A 20,696-nucleotide genomic window follows, 5' to 3' on the forward strand; every position below is an offset into this window, starting at 1 on the left:
CCATCTTATCACCGTATCAGCTTACTTTAGGAATGCCAAATCACAAACAACCACTACAACAAAAATCTTTGCTACTGTCTTTTATACCTATATTGATTGGTAGTCATTGATTTGACTTCCCTATTTACATATTAAATGCTCATTCTGAAAACAGAACCTACTGCATTATACGCAAGCTTACAAAAACTAAGAAATAAAAACTGTAGAAAACATTCAAAAGTATTTCTCCATAATTCAAAAAAAAAAAGCCTCCTTCCTTTCTCCCTTTACAACTCTGTCTTGAAAGAATGAGAAATATCTCTTTTTCTCTTGCAGTTTTCCTTTTTTCATGCACTCTGGTTTACAGTTTCATGCCCTGGCATTTTTTGTTTAATTTTAAATTTGAAAGATCTTACTCAGATCCCATGAACTCCCAATGAAGTTAGTAAAGAATTTAAAATGCGTCTTATTCTTACTTCTACTCTACTATTTGCCTTTTTCTGAGAGCACCGAAACATGTTTTCTGTGGAAAGAAAAAATATAAAACCTGAAATATTTTATGGTAGATACAGGTTTCCCTCGCTTTATGCTGTACATGTGTGCCTGGAACACGGCGCATAACTTGAATTCGCATAAAGGAAACCCACTTTATAATGTCACAAATAGTGATACGTTCCAAGACCTCAAATCTACTGACCCATAGACCCATTTCTACCACTTTTACAAGACAATTTTGGTACTCACCAACAGCAGACAGTGCACACAAGCACAGAGTACTATCATAATGGGCATGGCAACTACAGAAACACGTGTCACAGACAGCAAGCGAAGACCACAGATCCACACAGGAGACGGTATTTTGGTGTGCATCACTCCCACAATGCATCGCACAAAGCAGCTAACTGCGGGCTTCCACCACACCAACTGCATTTATCTCGCATATCACAATTTTTTTGTATAAAAAGGGTCATCACATAAGAGCGAATTCCCACATATAGAAACCACATAAAGTGAGGGAAACCTGTAAGTAGATCAAAATCTTTCTCTAAGGCTGAGTAACCTAAACTCATAATCTATTAATAGGAGAAAAATAGAGACATTATTTCTGAAGGTCTTACATGTATTCAGTTTATATCAAGATCTTAATATTATGTATACATCCTTCTCAGTTTCCACCACAGACTTCTACCAGCCCTGATCTAAAGCTCCTGGAATTCAAGGCTCCTATCAAATTGTGTAAGTATGTCTTGGATCAGCCCATTTAGTTTAAATGGAGCATGGCTGAGTCTTTAAGCATGGCTCTGTAATTCCACATATATCTATGATGTATATTGAAGAAAGCTGCCAAGGAACAGGAAAAATGTCACAATGTCCCATCAGTCAAAGAAACCACATTATGAAGACATTCCTGTACAGTATATGTGCAACCTCTTGGTTGTATACACCTAAGAAACTATTCTGCATGGTTAGAGTTCAGTAGATTTTTGAAAGAATTGTTTGTCCAGGAATCAAACACTATACGTGGCATGCTCTATGCTAAGACTCAGCAGATTTCTAAATGTAAGTCTGCACAGGAGTTAATACTCTAACTCCATCCTTTTCTTCTCAGGCTTGAGCAATAGTATAGTTTTGGAGCAATACTGCGAAAGAAAGAAGACAAATTATGACTAAGGCACTTCAGCTGTCTATTTGTATGACATTCCTGAAATCTAGAGAGACAGATCTATATTTTCCGAAAGCTCATTGAGCTCATTTTTTCTTTAGGCTGTGCACTAAACTCTTTCACCTTCCTGAAAACTTCCCCCAATCAAGTAGACACTTACCCTGGCACTTCAGGAACTGTAAAGGAATTTGTAAAATATTTCAGAAAGATTTTCCAATAGGCGATAAAAGTAATCTGATTTTGATAAATCCTTCATTGAAGGCTAAAAAAAGTATTGCTATTTACTTCTGTTTTTCTATTCATTTAGGGCATGCAATTATTTATCTATATATTATTTTAGTAGAAGGTGTTTATTTTATTCCATATATATTAGGGTATGTAAGCACAAGGGTCTACTCTCCCACTGACACAGTTGCATTATTATTGTCTACTCTACATTGATGAGAGTCAGACCCTCTGAATATGGTGCTGAATCTATAACTTAATTTTGATAAAGGGGCATCAGACTATCAAATCTGGTAACATCACATGCCTGTATAAGTCAGATTTGCGATGGTAAATTACAACAATTTGATTTATCTGTGACATAAAATGAATAATTTGGCCTTGTACAAATTTAACGAGAAGTTACATCTCTAAATATATTTTAGAAACATTGCACTTGTCTACATCTGTATGAGCACTTTGAAAAATGCTAGGTTTGGATCCATTACACTAGGGCTGTTCAACTGGTGGCCTGCAGACTCCATGCAACCCATGAGGGGTTAGATGATGGTTGGATATTTAGATGATGGTTTGGACCTATAAAAACCATGGTCTTGGATAAGACTACATTATCCTGGCTCTCTCCTTAAATAAAAAAAAAAACAACAACAACAAAATCCAGACAGTCACAGTTGCAAAAACTCTTTAAAAACTTGAAACAATAGGAGATATGGTGAATGAAGTTCTTTGCAAACAGTCTGGAATATGCTCTGCCCTGTTTCAGAATACTCCAGACTTGTCATCTATCAGGGTAATGCTAGAAGATGCATTAGCTTCACCTGAAGTAGGGAAACTGAGGTTTAGGTCAGTGCATGTGGGTGTTAATACTACATTATAAACAGCTGATTGGTAGGAGAAGTGAATTGTTGGAATTTTGGGTTTGGAGTTTATAATCCTATTTAATTGGCAGGGAATTCAGAGACAGCATATGCCCACTTGAATCAAAAGAAAATTATTAGATACACAGACATTTTGGTGTGAAGCACAAACCCTTTTTTTCAATGATTTTCAAGAATGAACTGCAAGTTCTCCAAAGGAGCTATTGCAATCTTCTGTGTGTGCCCATGTCAGAAAAATCCCCATGAAATTAACATAAATAAATATATATGCATCTTTCCTCTTTCAAAAATTAACCAAAATAAAACAGCTATATGACCACAAGAATAAAATTAAAAAGTACCAGCAAAAAATCATGTGCATGTGAAGAAAATGGACACTTGTTAAGACTAAGTTGCTCCTCCTGAATATTGTACAGTATTATTCTATAACCTAGATTTTAAAAAAACCTACTTGTAGGTGGGTTTATGAGCTCATGCACAACCATCACACTCGGTTCAGTGGGAATCGATATTGAAGTAAGGCTAATCCTTCAGATAAAGCTTTTGATATGGTCTCTCACAACATTCTTGCAAGCAGGCTAAGGAAGTATGGGTTGGATGAAAGAACTGTAAGGTGGATAGAAAACTGGCAGGATCTTCAGGCTCTAAGGATAGTAATCAATGGCTCAATGTCTAGTTGGCAGCCAGTATCGTGTTCAGTGCCCCAGGGGTCAGTCCTGGGACCGGTTTTGTTCAATATTTTCATCAACGAACTGGAAAATAGGATGGAGTGCACCCTCATCAAGTCTGAAGATGACACCAAGCTGGGGAGAATTATAGATACACTGAAGGGTAGGGCTAGTATTCAGAGATACCTAGACAAACTGGAGGACTGGGCCAAAATAAATCTTATAAGGTTCAATAAGGACAAGTGCAAAGTCCTGCGCTTAGGATGGAACAATCCCATGACCTGGTACAGGCTAGTGAATGATTGGGTAAGAGCAGCAGCTCTGCAGAAAAGGACCTGAGGGTTACAGTGGACAATAAACTGAATATGAGCCAACGGTGTGCCATTGTTGCCAAGAAGGCTAATGGCATACTGGGCTACATTAGTAGGAACACTGCCAGCAATTTGAGGGAAATGATTATTCCCCTCTATTCAGCACTGATGAGGCCACAGCTGGAGTATTGAGTCCAGTTTTGGGTCCCATACTTTAGAAAGGAGGTGGACAAATTGGAAGGAGTCCAGCGGAAGGAAACAAACATAGTTAAGAGAGCTGGGGCACATGACTTATGAGGAGAGGCTTAGGGAGCTGGGTCTATTTAATCAGGAAAAGGGGGATTTAATAACAGACTTCAGCTACCTGAAGGGTGGTTACAAAGTGGATGGAGCTAGACCAGGGGTTGGCAACTTTCTGGGGCAGAGTGTCAGAAACACCTGCAACCTCAACTTGTAAGATATTGGTGTGCCAGAGATGGATGGTAGGAGAGCTGTGAGGGGCCCAATCCTTGTTGCAGCAGCGAAGCCCTGGCCCCTTCCCTGCCATCCATTCCAAGGCATGGGTGTCATGCAAAATGCCTTCATGTGCCATACTCTGCACCCATGCCAGGGGTTGCCTACCCCTGAGCTACACTGTTCTCAGTTGCAGCCGATGACAGAACAAGAACCAATGGTCTCAAGTTGCAGCAACGGAAGTTTGTCACGTATTAGGAAAAACTCTCACCAGGAAGGTAGTAAAGTACTGGAATACGTTATCCAGAAAGGTTGTAGAATCTTAATCTTCAGAGGTTTTTAAGAACTGGGTAGACAAAGCCCTGGCTGGGATGATCTAGTTGGAGCTGGTCCTGCTCCAAGCAGAAGGCTGTACTAAATGATCTCCTGAGGTTCCTTACAACCTGAATTTTCTATGATTCTGTAAGGGAGTTTAGGGTATCAGGACCCAAATGCGATCCTACTAATGTATGCTGGTGCACAGAATTGCACGTAAAGTTTGGTAGAAGATTAATAAAACCACTAGCATGTGGAAAGTAATCCAGGTGTGTATTCTCAGAATCTGGCTCTGAAAACCTGTAGCTATTACACTCTAAATAAACTTCCTGAATTGTATGCAACAATGAATAAAACAAAAGATCCTATTTGAAATCACGCATAGTACAGGGTCTGACCCTGGGAACAAAATCTCTTTGTAACATCATGTTGTTTCATTAAATGAACATACTTTAATACCATACTCTAAAGCAGGTATGATGATGGATTTGCCTTTTTTTCAGTTTGTTAATTATTTCAGTTTAACAGGGCACCATTGCTTTTCTTTTAGTCACTATTGCTTTCCCTTGTACTACATACCATTATAGAATGGGGACACATCCTGAATTTGGGTAAATGAACAGTTCAGATAAATGATGCTCAAATAATCACCACTCAGTTGTATATATTTTAACACAAATATGAACCAGAGCTTACCATATGACCCAAAGAATGACTAAACCCAACAGAGGCATAACTACCAGGGTCTGCACTTGTGGGCAGTGGTAGTAGGAGTGGTAGCAGGGGCTGGATCAGCAGTAGCAGCAGCAATGGCTATGCACACGGTAGGCATTAGGAATGGTCCCCAGTCACCCACAGCTTGTTACACTACTGAAATCAAACAGTGTGTTCAAATCTGGTTAGGAGAAAGGTAATGTAACAATGTTGCTTCCATTTTCAGACAGCCAAACCAGGTTCTTACTCCTTATCAGAGACCTTGTATGTCAAGTTTCAACTTGGAAAGAATTTTTCAGTCAGTGTTATAAAACCCTATTTCTAGAGATTTACAATGAAATGCTCATTTAACCTTAACCAGAGCATTTCAAGTAGTACCAGTGCAATAAGTAGATGATACCAAACCACTAGCAACCCTAAAATGCAAAAGGAACAGACAGATCCTGGCAGGAATTAATCTGCCATTTTCACACATCTGCCCAAGGGAGGTATTGTAATTGCAAAAATTTACTCTTCGACTGCTGAGACTCCTAGTAATTATGTTTTTTTTTTTTAATAGAAATAGCCACAGGTGGTAACAAATTGGGTTTTGAGATGGGGAACTGGGCATGCATTCTAACCCAAATTACTATGTAATTGTCTTGATTATAAAATACTGTAGAAAACCTATTGCTCAAAATTTAAATCAGAACAAAAAGTCGCCTTTAAATATCTCCAGTCCTCCTCTGGCTACTCAACATGTGCCTATTTCTTCATTTATTGGCATCAGCAAGACTGATATGACTGCAAGAAATCCATAACAGATCTCTGCCAATATTAGTCCACAATCCTGTAGCTTGCATTTGTTTAACAGAAGGAGGTTTCTCTTGTTTCACCTTTATCCAAGGATATCCTAGTCTTACAGAATAGGTCAAGATCTGGAAACCTCACCACTAATTATTAGGGTTTCTTTGCCAGAAATCAAAGTACATAGAGGGGTGCAGGGAATGGAGCTGGAATGTAATATTTAGATGAGATGAAACTGAAGTACTGGTCAAGATTCTGTACGCCTGTCTGAAACAGACACATTACAGCACAAGAGCTTTTTTTACTTCTGAAGAACTCTCCTTTTTTAATTGTTATTGTATTACTGTGATAGGGAAAGATATACTCTGCACCATCTATATTGTGTGGTCAATGAAGAAAATGAAACATGTTTATGCAGTAAGGTCTATCTCTTTTCAATATTCTGTTCATCTAGGTCTGAAAAAAGCTACAGGTGGTTTAAACAGATAGATTATGTTTATAGACTTAGACAAAGGCAGGACTATGCTTGGAAAGAAATGTCATGAAACATTTTGCTTTCCCCACTTTTCACCCACTAGCTACACAATTGACTGATTTGTTCCTTACCAGGAGGATGAAATTACTGTGTACTTTTTAATACCTAACGCTGTTAATAAAAATGATGGACTGTTGATTATTCTCACATTCCACATGAATTATACCTCCTCTTCATCATTATTCTAATTCTGAAGGTTGACAGTGGGATGTACACTTTTAAACAAGATGTATAACTTGAACCATAGAATAGAGAGTGAGGCCCTTCCTTCACTACTCTCTTGCCTCAGGACAATCTGACAACAGAATTTGTCTGTAAAGTTGATGCTTGCTTTAGTGTTGCATAAGAATGTACAGTTTGACAATGACTTCTCTAAGACTGTTTAGCAGTTGTTTATACATCAAGTAACGTGAAAAAAGCCATTAGAACTGCATTGTTAAGTAACATTCCCTCCCATTCAAATGCTAGATATTTCTTTTTGAAATAAACGGATCTCTCTTTTCCACTAACTGCATACACACACACACATTTATTCTGTCTGAAGTATGGTTTCGATATTGAAATAGTTTCTAAGGTTTTCTTGATTGCCATTTTTAAAAAGCTTTTAAATCTATTATTTCCCAGGCACTCTAAATTCCACTATATCCTTATTGTCATTTGATCCACTGAAATAATGAAGAGATCAGGAAAGAACACACTGGTACTTTACAGCTGTGGCTGGATAATCTTGCTCATGATCATCAAAGCAGGATTGTTTTTATGATCTTCAAATCTGCATATCAAATTACACAAGTGTATGCAGAACAGCAAAAACTATCAAATATTCAGTCATCAGGATTATCTCAATAGAGTACTAGAGAATGCAGTTTGAGGCTAAGTGAAATGAACAGCTTCTGCAGCTTTTGCAGTGTTTTTAGGAGGGATGAGGGAAAGCAACAGGGAGCAGTGTGGCTAATAAATTCGGAGCTGAGATCTGCACATACGTACACACATGAGCAACTTCACTTTGTAAGTGATTCCATTTAATTCAGTGGGTCTATTCATGTGAATTAAAATACTCAATAAACATTTGGAGGATGAGGCCATATGATTTGTAACAGTGGTGCAGTTGTTCATATATAAAGAGGTTATTTTTACAGGTCTTGGAGTAACTGATGTACAGTTAAAGACATGATCCTGCTCCACTGGGGTTTGTGGGAAAACTATCTCAGCTTCAGTGGCAATGGGATCAGAGCCCAAGCACTTTATCTCGATGCAATAAGAACTATTTTGTTCTTGTATAGCAATTCTTTTTTGAAGTAAATGACCTTTACAGTTTTACACTATTAAAACATTGGCACCAGGCACATTTTCTAATGTGAACTTGTGTAGTCCAATTTAGTTTTCTTATTGAATGGTAACCACAACAATTGTATCCATAAGTGGTTGCTTAGCAGTCAGTAATGATCCATACAGAAATATAGTAAATAAGGGTAATGACTGACATGCTCTGTCTGAATGAAAATTCATTAAAAATACAAATTACCGTGAAGAAAATTTGAAAACAAAAATCTATTAATGAAAGATTAAGTATAACTGCCTTTAGGAACAAATTACTGATTTAAAAGCTTCAAATTGTGATTCAGATGTCACCTATGTATCTCTGCTAGGTATAAAGATTCTATTATTAAAAATGCATTAAAATCCATCAAAATTTTGATGAAGCCATTATTTACCTTTTGTTTTTAATTCAATTGTCAAGTGAGCACCCAATCATTTTTAAAAGAGTATATATCTACAAAGCAAGCAAGAGTTTATGGCTTTGAAGACTTGAAATTGATTTTTAATGCACCAGCTTTCAAATACTACAAAGGCTGCTTTCCACTGATAAAGACAGTAAACAAGAAATTGTCCTTTAAATGTTCCCTTTAATGTTTTTTCCTTAATTAAAAATCAATCAAAAAATTGTAAGTTTTTTTTTTCATAAAAATGTTTAAGGATGTTGACACACAATGTGGTCAAAATAAAACGAAAACTTGTGATTTGTCACATCTGGTTTCTTGCGTTATTTTATATATTCTTTGCACTGTAAACACTGTTAATCAAGAAATAAAAACTCATAAAAGTAGTTTATTACTGAGCACAGCTATTTTATTGAATAGAAGTGTAAAAAATAAAATAAAACTAAATGTTATAAAACTACTGGAGCAAAACACTTTTTTAATACCTTTAAATTATTTTAATGTATTCCTTTCCTCTAATCAAACCAAAGCCTATTTATGTAGATTAGTTACATCTAGAGTCTCATTTATCCAACCTGTATTTATCCTTTGATCACAAAGCTTGTTAACTTAAATGGTCTTTTATTGTTATGATTCGTTTTCCCATAATTATGCAGTTTAACTGCCTGATTTTTTTCGAATAAATATATGCAAACGCGCCAATCATATTCAGCAGTGTTATGCTAGATGCTCAATGAACTGTAAGAGCCATTTCAATACAATAAAACTGCCTGGAAGTGTTCCAGGGCAAGGACTGCAAATACCAGTAATCATGGTGTCACTAGGACTAGAACAGGCAAATATAAGTGTGTCACACACATATCAATAGATTGTCTGAAACAGTGTCTGAAACTAATTTCATGTCTGTCACTGAAAGAACTTACAATGCATCAATAAGAGGTCCCACCCACACAGCTGAAATTATGCATTTACATCTTATAACAATACATTTCTTTTTACCATTTGGGTTTGGGTGTGCCACTGGAGATTGTAGCAGACTGTCTTACAGCATGGAATGTTGATGTCATTAAAGACTTTTTTATGAAAGATAATTAATTTTAGGAAATCAGAGGATAGTGATATATCAGTGTCAAAACCACTAGTAGGGACTAATATGAGATACCATATTCATTTGAAGGATTTACTTGTCTACAACTCTTTTACCATGCTAAATTGACAGTAGATCAGCAAGGGACTGATTAACTTTAGAGCTGAAAAAAGAGACATGCTTTCATTGAAAGGGAGTGAGAAATGCACTGATCGCTATTCTGTCCTTCTGCATAGGTAGAAATGCTATTGTTGAAGCAATTCAATAATAAAAATAGATGCTTCTGTTGTGACCTTAATAAAGCAGGAATTGTATGCAGCAGCTTCTGGGATTTAGCTAAAAATATATTAGCGCTTGAGAAAGTTCTATAAAGCACTGCCTAATATCCCAATTAACAGGGGCATATGTATGAAATGGTTTCCTTGAGTATAGTACTTAATGCATGAGTATTTTATCCAACAATCTTAATAATTTAACTGACTTCTTTTTTTCTCAGTCAGGATTTAAAATAACTCTTCCAGAGCCCTGTTTTCCAAAGTTATCTACATGGGGGTACAAAACAAAGCTTACAAAGAAAAACAACCCAAATCATGACACATTTATCACCAGGGATCCTGGTTTTCTCTGATTAAAAAAATATCCCCAATTATGGGGTTAAAAAAAGTAACTCAAAATCCAAAATTTTCCATGATCAAAATGAAACACCGCTAATACAAACACACACACACACACACACACACACACACACACACACACAAACAAGTTGTGTTTCATTTTGAACATGGAAAAACATGGAAGTCAGGTTACTTTTTTAAATCCAAAAATTTGGGATTATTTCTTTTATCAGAGAAAACCAGGATCCCTGTTTATCACCATGACCTGAAAGATTCTGAAAGTGTCTAGTACTGAGTCCCATCACTTTGTATCCCACAACCCAGCTATGCTAGCTTCACCCTCCACACCATTAATACAAAAATAAACAAAACGCACTTTAGGAAATGATATCCCCTCCACCACCTTGAAAAGATGGTACCAAACTCTACTTGGTGCTTTTGTGTGTCCATGAAGGAATCCGACTGGAAGCAAATTTCACTCATTCCCTATCTTTTTATACTCATTATTATGATATTTCTATTTCTGTTTTTTACAACTTAAGCATGGATATGACTGAAAAAGTAGGACTTTTTCCTAGGTTTTTCTCCTGTATTTTCTGAAATTTTTTTCTTGGAAAAAGTTGTCCAAGTCATTCTCCTCTGACCTCCTGACATCAAAGTACTGTCTTTACATTGCCAGAGACTAAAAAACAAAAGAAAAAACTTATGTTTCTGCTCGTGAAGAAATGGTTGTATAACTTGCTTTCACAAAAAAATTCTTAACTATTCCAGAATATTGGTAGAACCAGTAGAGTGTCTTTCCTTTATCTGCAGGGCTTCCTCCATCTTACAGAGTTGCCAGAACCACACATGTGCACATACATATGCATACATAAACACACACCAAATGCTTTTTTAGAAAAAAAAATGTAAAAACCACACACACACACACATGTGCATGCACTTCTTACAAAGCCTGATATGGATTTTGTGTAACAAACCCTGAAATGGAATTGGCTCAGCATCCTCACTTTTGAATACTATTAATGCAAAGAGTTCTTAAGCATGGTCTTTTTAAATATGAAGCTGAAAAATCATAAAGTGCCTTAAATTTAACACTGGAGAGAAGAGAATTGTTAAAAAGAATAACTGAAGCTTTTACATTTATATGTATATCTATCTATATCTATAGATAGATACATCTATCTATCTGTCTAAACTGATTAGGGCTAAATTTTATGTTTATTTCAATGAAACTCTCTTCATTTGAGTAGAAACCACAGGCTAGGTCTATTCTGTTACATATCTAGGAGAATGTTGCAAAAGCTGTATATTCACATATCGACAGGTTTTCATAAGACTACATTGACTGTACATTTAAAATAAATTACATGTATGTTTTAAAACAACCAAGAATATTTGTTTAGGCAGCAAAATAAAAACAATTAGTTATTTTTACAAATTCTTTAAGGAAGTCTTAGATTTTACTTGGTTGTATATTACTTCTACATATGTTATGTAGAAGTATGTCTATGTTATGTATGTGCTATTATTATAAGAATTCTAAATTCCTATTAAATCTCCTCGACTATTTGTTTGAACAGAAACTGTTTAAAATAAAAAAAGATGGCAGAAGATTTTTAAAGCTGAGTTTGAAAAATAAAGGGTGAGATCCTACCAACTTTACTTGCGTTTAATAAAAACCTGAGGGCTTTGTTTCGGCCTGCGAATGTGAATGGGACTCATGCTATTGTTAAAATGAGAGCAGGATCTGGTCTTCAGTATAGAATAAAATAGTAATCAACATGAACAAGGGTTACAGAATTGGGACTAAACTTACTACTAAACCAAAGCTAACTCAAAGGACGCAGTTGAAAAAACCTATATTTTGCTTTTTGAACACTTAATGATGTGAGGTCTCTGAAATCAGTGGGACTAGTCATATAATTGGTCACCCACATGAGTAAAGCTTTGACAAGTGTGCAGACTTTGGGAGTCAGGGGGAGCTGTATCCATGTAAGACTTCAGGATCAGACAGCCTCCTGTCATTTATTTTAATTGCACTAACATTTTTTTAGTTCTGGTGAAACTATTTTCAAAGAGTCAGTTATGCATAGAGCTTGTACATCTAAATGGATTGGCTAATGAGGATTTTTATTTTGGAGAAATGGTTGTTTTTTTTCCTTCTGAGACTATCAGCATTCCCTACCTGCCAAAACCCCACCTCCTGATTTGTCACCCCTCATCCCTGGCTATTTTGTATGGTTAAATGCTGTAATACTTAACACAGAAAAGCATTTTTAAAAGGTTTTTGCATTCACCTATGTACATCAGGAGTACCTCCACTGAAAATAAATGGAGTAACAGGGCTGTAAAACTGCATTAGTAAAGCAGATCAGAATCAGGCCCACAGTTTCTGTAGTATACATAATACAAAATAGGAGCTCAGTCCTACATCCCTTACCTACTTTAATAGTTCCATTGGATACTACCATGACCTACAGGTTGCAAGATCAGACCCTAAAATATATGAATATGCCACTGTGTTATGTTCACACATAACCATTAAGAACAAAGATGTTTATTCTTGTGTAAATACAAGACAAGGGTCCAATCCTGTGGTTCTTACACAATGAAATATAGGCCCAGAAGCTTTAGAAAGGTGTATCATGAAATTATAGCCTGTGCTGCTTGAATTTACAAATCCCAAGTGTACTTAATAGCTATTTTGCACTGTGTCTAATTTGATCGTACACATTGTGAAAACTAGTCATGTCTTTCGGCCAGGTATCTCTTACAGGTGGTTAGTCTAAAAAGCTAAATATCTCAGAGGTTTAGGGTCCAGGACCTGCAAGCCTGCAAATGTGCAGAATGTTCACTTACTTCTACCCTATGTGTATCCTTAACTTTTATTTGCTGTAATAGGAAAATCTGAAGAATATACCCTCTTTGCAAAGGATAAAAATATGAAGCTTCATGTGAATCTTTTGAGATTGGTATTGTAAATGCTGACAATGAATGTCATTTTTTTTATTATTATTATTTCTGTTCTCATATTGCAGTGTCAGCATGCTTCCTTTTGCAATCCTGCATGCTGAAGTCTCAAAGTAAACAATGTCTAAAAGATTTAACAGCATGAATACAACTTATTCTACCCCCTCCCCCTGAAGTTTATCTCTTCTTAGATACCACTAGACACCTGGTGATGAGGTTGCACTGGGACTCGACAGTAATCTGTTGACACATCGTAAACAGGTGCCTGGAAGTATTAAGAATGATCTTTACTTTATCTTTAAACCTTGCACACCTGCCTGCTACAGCAACTGTGGTGATTCCCAGCATGGGAGTTCTTTATAATACAGTCTCTTCTTCTTGGTCGTCTTCTTTTTTTTTCTTTTTTTTTTTTGTTCAATAAAAGCTCTGACCGCAGTTTTCCTATCCTGTCTCATTGTTGATGTATTTACAAATCTCTCCCTGCTGCATCAAAGGTATAACAATAAATATTCTCTATGATCATCAACATTCCTTGCATATATAGGTAGTTTTCTACAGCACTGTCATGTCACTTTAAAGAGCCTATTTCTACTAGTTTCCCTTTATCCATCAACTCTTTCATCTACTGGAAAACTTGAAGTAAAAGAAATCGTGGCTTGTTTACTAGCACAGCCATTTTCCTATGTTAACATGAACTGATTACATAATTAACCAAATAACTTTTTAGTGGGGTTGGATATGAATATTTAAAAAATATAAAGCAAAAAAGAGCGAAATTCTGTGTGCCTTGCTCAGGGAAGTAGTCCAGCTTGATCTATTCACTTGAATAAGATGAGCAGAATTTTAGCTCATAGTCCTTAGACTCAAGGGTCAATATAAATCTTCCTTTGCTATGTACAGATTTGCAAGTCCTCTCTTTTTCTAGCAAGACTGAGTATTTTTAGACCTTACCGTGTTGTATGGAAGTTTGTCTGGATACTAGCCATATGACTTACACCTTTTGTTTTCTTATCTGAGCCATTTAAAACCTGGAGTTGGTAAAAAATTTTTGTTTGTGTTTATGAAATACGCTAGTAAATTTAGATCTAAACACCTTTACAACTAAATTGTTTTTAAACCATCTTTCTTTATTAGTTGATGCTTAGAATGCACAGTTGAAATATTCGATAACAGTGAGATATGCTAATGCTTAGTAGTCATCCTAATTTCCCATGCCTCAAAAAGCAATTTTCTACATGTATGTAATCGTTATCCACTAATTAACCTATGCAGAGCCTAACTGTCATAAGAGCTAAACATCTGTGACTCTCCCTGAAATCAGTGCATGGCACAAGTGCTCAGCACCCTTGAATAGCAATTGACCATTTTATTTATACATCATATAGGTGTATGTAAAGATTTATGTTCTCGTGATTACAGAACTCCACTAATTCACATTCCCAATCCTCACCCTCACTGAAAATTACTTATTGGTATGAATCGGTGTGTAAATGTACTACACACACACACACACACACACACACACACACACACACACACACACATAGACAGGAATAATCCATAGGAAAGTGTATTTAACAGAGCAAAGCTAAGCAGTGCATGCAGAATAGCACTTTACTCAGCTAGCAATTCTTTTGGACAGGTTCTAATAACCATAATCATGTCAAGTAGCACCACAGTCCATGTGACCATTGACTTTAATGGGCTTATCTGACAGATAAGGTGCTATTCATCAGGAGTAAGTAAATGGGAATCTGAACTCCTGATTTCAGCATAAACAGATGCAAATAAAATGAAGCACGTTCTCTGAGAAAAGGTAGGAATACCTGCAATTTATTGACAAAGTAACTGGTATTTGGGTGTCAGTATTAATAATGCTTTAGTAGCACGCTACCTAACGCACTATATTATGTATATATATACAAAAGTATATTTCGTAAATATACAAAGGTTTAATACCATAATAAAAGGCCTCACTAGAACTTTGTCCTTAAATCATTGTAGAATGAAAGCCTAGAATGAAAGTGAGCAGTTTTGCTGCATGAAAATTAATGAAATGTAACTATATATGTGAGAAAAAAAGAAAGTGAACAGTCACTAGAGAAAATACTATAGATAGCTTCGTTTTCACTTACTTGAGGTAATGAGCTACCGTGCATACTTTATTAGTTAAAGAAGGTTGGTGTTAAAACAGATGTTTGGATACTGATTGTCCTTTTCCTGTCTGCTTCTTTTGCTTCCTGCAAGTATAGTTTATTGTTCCAGAAGCAGTCTTTTTGGAACTGGACAGGTAACCACTGGGTGCAGATAAAGGAGAGCTGAATTCTGTACTCCTTGCTCAGGCAAAACTCTCACTGATGTTACTGCAAGTTTTGCATTAGCTGGAAGTGCAGTGGTGATCAGACCCAAAGTTTTGTCTGCTTTCTGGTTTTAAATACAGTGCTTCTATGTAATATTTAGTCTGTGAATGTGGGGAAGAGGGCAAGTGTAAAGGGATATAACAATTACTTTTTGTGGTGTGCAAAACCTGATTGCCTTGCTCACAGCTAAGTACAGCAAAATGCAAGCTTCCCCAAATAGCCTTACTAATGCAAAAACCTGCTGCTTTAAATTTGGGCCTCCTCTGAAAAAAAGCCCCAAAATCATGTCAAGCTGCATATGTGCACTATATTTATGCTGTGACTACTAAGTTCAGTGCCACTTGTGACCTAAACTAAATTTGAACCAGGTTTTTGTAAGCATTAAAGAGAAGTGTATGCCTTAACCCACTGGCTGAGCCATCTAGCTTCAAAACACTGTATAGATAATTCAAGGGAACATAGAAAGGAAAATATTATGCATACCAGCATGTGCTATCAGGAAGTTTTGCTTAAATTTCCCACAGTTATCATACCAAAGCTTTTATAGAAACCACAGCACAACTTTTTAAGGGAGGAAATTCCTCTTTCAGTTTTATATTGATCTCAAAAAAGTCACGATTGATATTATACAGTGAACACTGTTAAAAAAGAAATCATATTTGCCAATGGGATTTTACACTACAGTTGAATCTTTACTATCAGTACATGTATTAATTGCTTTATATAGACATTACATGGTTGTAGGAAAATATAATTTACTATCTTTTAGTAGCTATTACACTTGGATTTTTTTTCTTTTCTGACCAGTCCATTTTACAGTAAAAAAATGACATGACTTAAACACATCTCACTGAAAGTTAGTTGTCTTTTAAAGCATGAATTGTAAATCAAATTATCCTTGGATTTGCCCTAACCTAATATTCTTCCTGAAATGTCACTTTTTGTTAAAATCAATTTCAGGTTTTGAGTATTGCTGAACTCACCTAATTGATAGCAACACAAATTCATGATAAGCATAAAATGAAATTGTTTCTGTGACACAACTCACTAGTGGGTTGAGAAATAGTTCACAGTGACCTTGTGCAGAGGGCATTTTTCTGCAGTTATCAAAATATACAGCTATACTGGATCAATTATTGGAAGTTTGTTTTTGTTATTTGCCAATTATCAGCAGCCACCTCTCTTTAGCTGATAAACTTGCCCGCAGCTAGAAAGCAGCAAATTTGGCACTGGCAACACTACACAGCACAACAACTCATATGCATTATGAATTTCTTTTTGGTACATCGAGTGTCTACAGTGCAACTTCTTTCCCATTAGCTGGGTACACAAAATGAGTCTGTGTCACTTTTGATACACTCAGCTCATTCCCCTATGAATCAGAACAGCATATTAGGAGAACCACAAGACAAAACAGATATGACATTTCAAACATATTTAATAGTCATTATCCAGAGCCTGCATTCATTCCAAATGGTAAAAATTGCTTTGGAATGTACCTGTAATATTTGAACATTAAGCCACACTAATCATTAAGTAGTAATTTAAATAAGATCTGCTGGGGACAAATTCTGCCCCCAGATTCATTGTGCAAGCCCACTGCTCTGAAACAGTTCTGAGTCTGAACTTTGAGCCACATACTAAGAATTAAGAGGCTCTTTGCATATTAAACTCGGTCAGGTGGCCCATATTCTGCCATTATTTGTATACATGAAAGTGGATGGGGCAGCATGAGTGGAATAGAAAGCAGAATGTGGTCCACTACCATATTTTTTTCTAAAATGAGCTTTAATAAAATAAAAAAACAGAGCCTGTCTTTCTCTATATAGCAACAACCAATATTGATTCAGGCTACTGGAAATCTGACCAGTCATTTTGCTGATTTATGACAGAATTTGAGTTTTGTTAAAATTTGTTGGGGGCTAGAGGGAAGGAATCACCACATACATACTAGACTAGTTGGTCTAGTAAACTAACCAAAGGTTTCAAGTTCAAGTTTTAAAAGACTGTTTTTTTTCTGAGAAGAAAAGGTGCCAATGGGGTCCCAAATGAGGGTTCTGTGAGAAAAATAAATATTTGTGTGTGTGTGTGTGTGTGTGTGTGTGTGTGCATGTGTATGTATAAAAAGAAGTATATATGTGTATATATATACATTTAAAGAAGTTAAAAAAAATTAAAAGCATACATCTTGGAAAGAGAGCTCATATTTACATACAGGATTGGAGGACTATATACACTGTTGCATGAGATTTCCTCAGTGTGTACAGTTTATGCCATGTCCTGTTGGTTACAACAGGTGACATGACTCCTTAAATATCCCCACCCCATCTGCCCAAAACCCAGCTACAGAGAAACCTGCATAAGAGACCACCTATCTTTGGTGATCTGCCACTTTAGGAAACCACCCCAAAGTATCCCAGACTATTGAAGCCTCAGTGTTGCTCTTGCATATCTGTTTAACACTGGTATAACTCCATTTATTTCATTAGAATAACTTCTGATTTACACTGGTCACAGCAGTGTGAGGGCAGTCAGACAAGTGTGATCTGCTCCACGTTAGATTAATAAGCAAGTCCACCTCCCTTAAGTGACTTTTGCTGGTCCCTCCAGTGGTGCCTTACAGCAGGTTTCACTGCAGACAAGACATACAGTTTAAATTTGGATCTAAAGTATGCTCCAGGTTATTCTAAAAGTCTCCTACCTGTATTATGGACATCCGGCTCGGTGGAGCCTCGCTGGCGTTAGTTCCTTGCCCCGTGAAGCTGGTGTGGCAACCCACATGTCCCGGGGGTACAGTCAGGTTGTTGGAGGCAGGCTTTAGGTACATCACCTCAGACCGGGGTGAGCTGAGGGGCAAACGGGTCTGGTAGTCAAAGTACATGGGCGAGGTGGCCAAAGAGGGGCTGCTCACCACGTTCATGACATTTAGGGGGCCCCGACTGTCCTCGCCTTCACTGGGCACCAGCATAATGTCATTCTTGCTGATCTTCTTCTTTTTGCCCTTGCTCCCTCCACTGCCACCTGCACCTGCTCCCCCACCACTGCCTCCCCCTCCTCCCAGCTGGGGGTGACTGTATTCAGCAATGCGACAATTATACGTGCGGATCTCCTTGTTCTCCCGCTTGCATTTCACGGCAATGGTGATCATGGCAGCCAACAAGATGATAGAGACAGTGCTCAGGGTCACAATCAGGGGTAGTGATAGGTCCCAATGAGGTCGCCGATGCTGCTCACCATTCACCTGAGGCTCACCGGCTTCAGGCAGGGGTCCAGCCAAGGCCCTGACAATTAGCTTGGCCACAGCTGAGAGGCTAGGCTTGCCATGATCACTGACTTTGACCACCAGCTCAGCCACAGGGCTGAGCTCTTCCCAGTAGGGATGCAAGGTGCGGATCTCACCACTGGTTGGGTCCATCTCAAAGAGGTGCTCCTCATTGCCTTCAACAATCTCGTATGTGAGGCGCCCGCTCTCCCCAAAATCACTGTCCAGGGCTCGGACAGTGCCCACGGGGTAGCCCACGCCAGCATTGCGCGGTACCTGGAGCTCAGCGGTGTCGTTGATGAGGGTGGGCAGCACAATAAGCGGCGCATTGTCATTGACATCAAGCACAGTGACACGCACGGTGGCGTTGCTCTCGCGGTGGGGAGAGCCTGAGTCCTTGGCCAGCACGCGGAACTCAAAGTGCTTGGTCTGCTCATAGTTGAAGCTCCGCAGGGCATAAATGGCACCATTGGTGGGGTTGACAGAGACATAGGTGTAGATGGAGACATCGCCTACATGCCCAGGCAGGATGGAATAGGAAACAGTCCCGTTCTGCCCCAGGTCCGGGTCCTGGGCCAGCACAGAGCCCAAGTACTCACCAGGGATATTGTTCTCTGGCACCTGTAGGACATAGAGGTTTTTGCTGAAGCGGGGTGGGTTGTCATTCTCGTCGAGGATGCGCACGGAGAAGGACTTGGTGGAGTTGAGCGGGGGGCTGCCACCATCGCGGGCTACAATGGTAACATTGTACTCATCCTGTGCCTCACGGTCCAGTGGCCGGTCAGTCACCACCGTGTAGAAGTTGTCATAGTTCTCCTCCAGCGTGAAGGGTACGGCACCTGGCCCGCTGCCCCCGCCACCCAGCACCCGGCACTGGAGCTGCCCATTCTTGCCTGAGTCACGATCAGTGACCCTCACCAAGGCGATGACCGTGCCTGGCGGGGCGGCCTCGCTTAGAGCCCCCTGGCGAACAGAGACGAAGCCGATGGCGGGCGCATTGTCATTGCGGTCGACGAGGCGTACGGTGACCTTGCAGTGAGCGGGGATGGGGTTGGGTCCCAGGTCACGGGCCTGCACGTCGATCTCTACGAGGCCGCTCTCCTCGTAGTCCAGGTTGCCCTTGACGCGGATGAGGCCGCTCTGGGGGTCGATGCTGAAGAGGTCGCGCACCCGGTCGGGGGCATAGCCGCTGAAGGAGTAGAGCACCTCGCCATTGGTGCCCTCATCGGCGTCGGTGGCATTGAGGTCAATGACGGCCGTGCCCAGGGGCGCGTTCTCGGGCAGCTCCACCACGTAGGAGGCCGCTTCAAAGACGGGGCTGTTGTCGTTGGAGTCGATGAGGCGCACGTTGATCTGCACGGTGCCCGACCGTGGCGGGTCGCCCCCGTCCAGCGCCGTGAGCACCAGCGTGTGGTGGCTCTGCTCCTCGCGGTCCAGAGGCTTCTGGATCACCAGCTCGGGGAACTTGGTGCCGTCCCCTCGGGACTTGACGTCCAGCGAGAAGAGCCCGTAGTCGTCGCGGGTGAGCAGGTAGGTGCGCAGCCCGTTGTCGCCCGCGTCGGGGTCGTGGGCGCTGGTGAGGGGGAAGCGGGTGCCGGGGGCCGCGTTCTCCGAGATGTCCATGTCCACCTGGTCGGCGGGGAAGGCGGGCGCGTTGTCGTTGAGGTCCTGCACCTCCACCTTGATCATGCAGATCTCCTGGTCGTTGGCGAAGACCTCGAGCGAGAGCTGGCACTTGGCGCTGCGGCGGCACAGCGCCTCGCGGTCCAGGCGCTGCTTGGTGTAGAGCAGCCCGCTCTCGCCGTCCACGTCCAGCAGGTGCGGGGCCGAGTTCTCCAGCACGCGGAAGCTCGCCTTGGCCCCGCGCCCGCCGCCCGCGCCCCGCTCCGCCGGCGAGGCACAGACCAGGAGCTAAATTTCGCTCCGCCGGCGGCGCCAGCCCCGCGGCCAGCCGCGCATCGCGCCCGATGTTGCCGATCACCGTCCCCGCGCCCTGCTCCTCGGGCACCGAGTAGTTGAGGTTCTTCAGCGCCAGGGCGGGCGCCCAGCAGAGCAGGAAGCAACAGATGGGAAGGTGCATCCCCGAAGCCCGCGGGTGGCAGCTGCAGCAGCCCCTCGTCCTCCTCCGCTCCTCGCTTCCCGAGCCCGCCCC

At 39.8% G+C, this 20,696-nt stretch overlaps 1 protein-coding gene across 1 annotated transcript in view; it reads right to left on the reverse strand.

The window, feature by feature from the left end:
• Positions 1-20,685, reverse strand: part of PCDH17 (protocadherin 17) — a 110,841-nt gene extending 90,156 nt beyond the window's left edge. The window contains exons 1-2 of the mRNA XM_019529824.1: positions 20,460-20,685; positions 17,984-20,425 (exon numbers count right to left, since the gene is read on the reverse strand). Of these exons, the coding sequence (XP_019385369.1) occupies positions 17,984-20,425; positions 20,460-20,624 (2,607 nt within the window). The 5' untranslated portion in view covers positions 20,625-20,685. The remainder of the gene's footprint in view (positions 1-17,983; positions 20,426-20,459) is intronic.
• Positions 20,686-20,696: the final 11 nt, after the last annotated feature.

The sequence above is a fragment of the Crocodylus porosus genome, unplaced genomic scaffold (genome assembly GCF_001723895.1).
Source record: "Crocodylus porosus isolate Cpor-Errol unplaced genomic scaffold, CroPor_comp1, whole genome shotgun sequence".
NCBI lineage: Eukaryota > Metazoa > Chordata > Crocodylia > Crocodylidae > Crocodylus > Crocodylus porosus.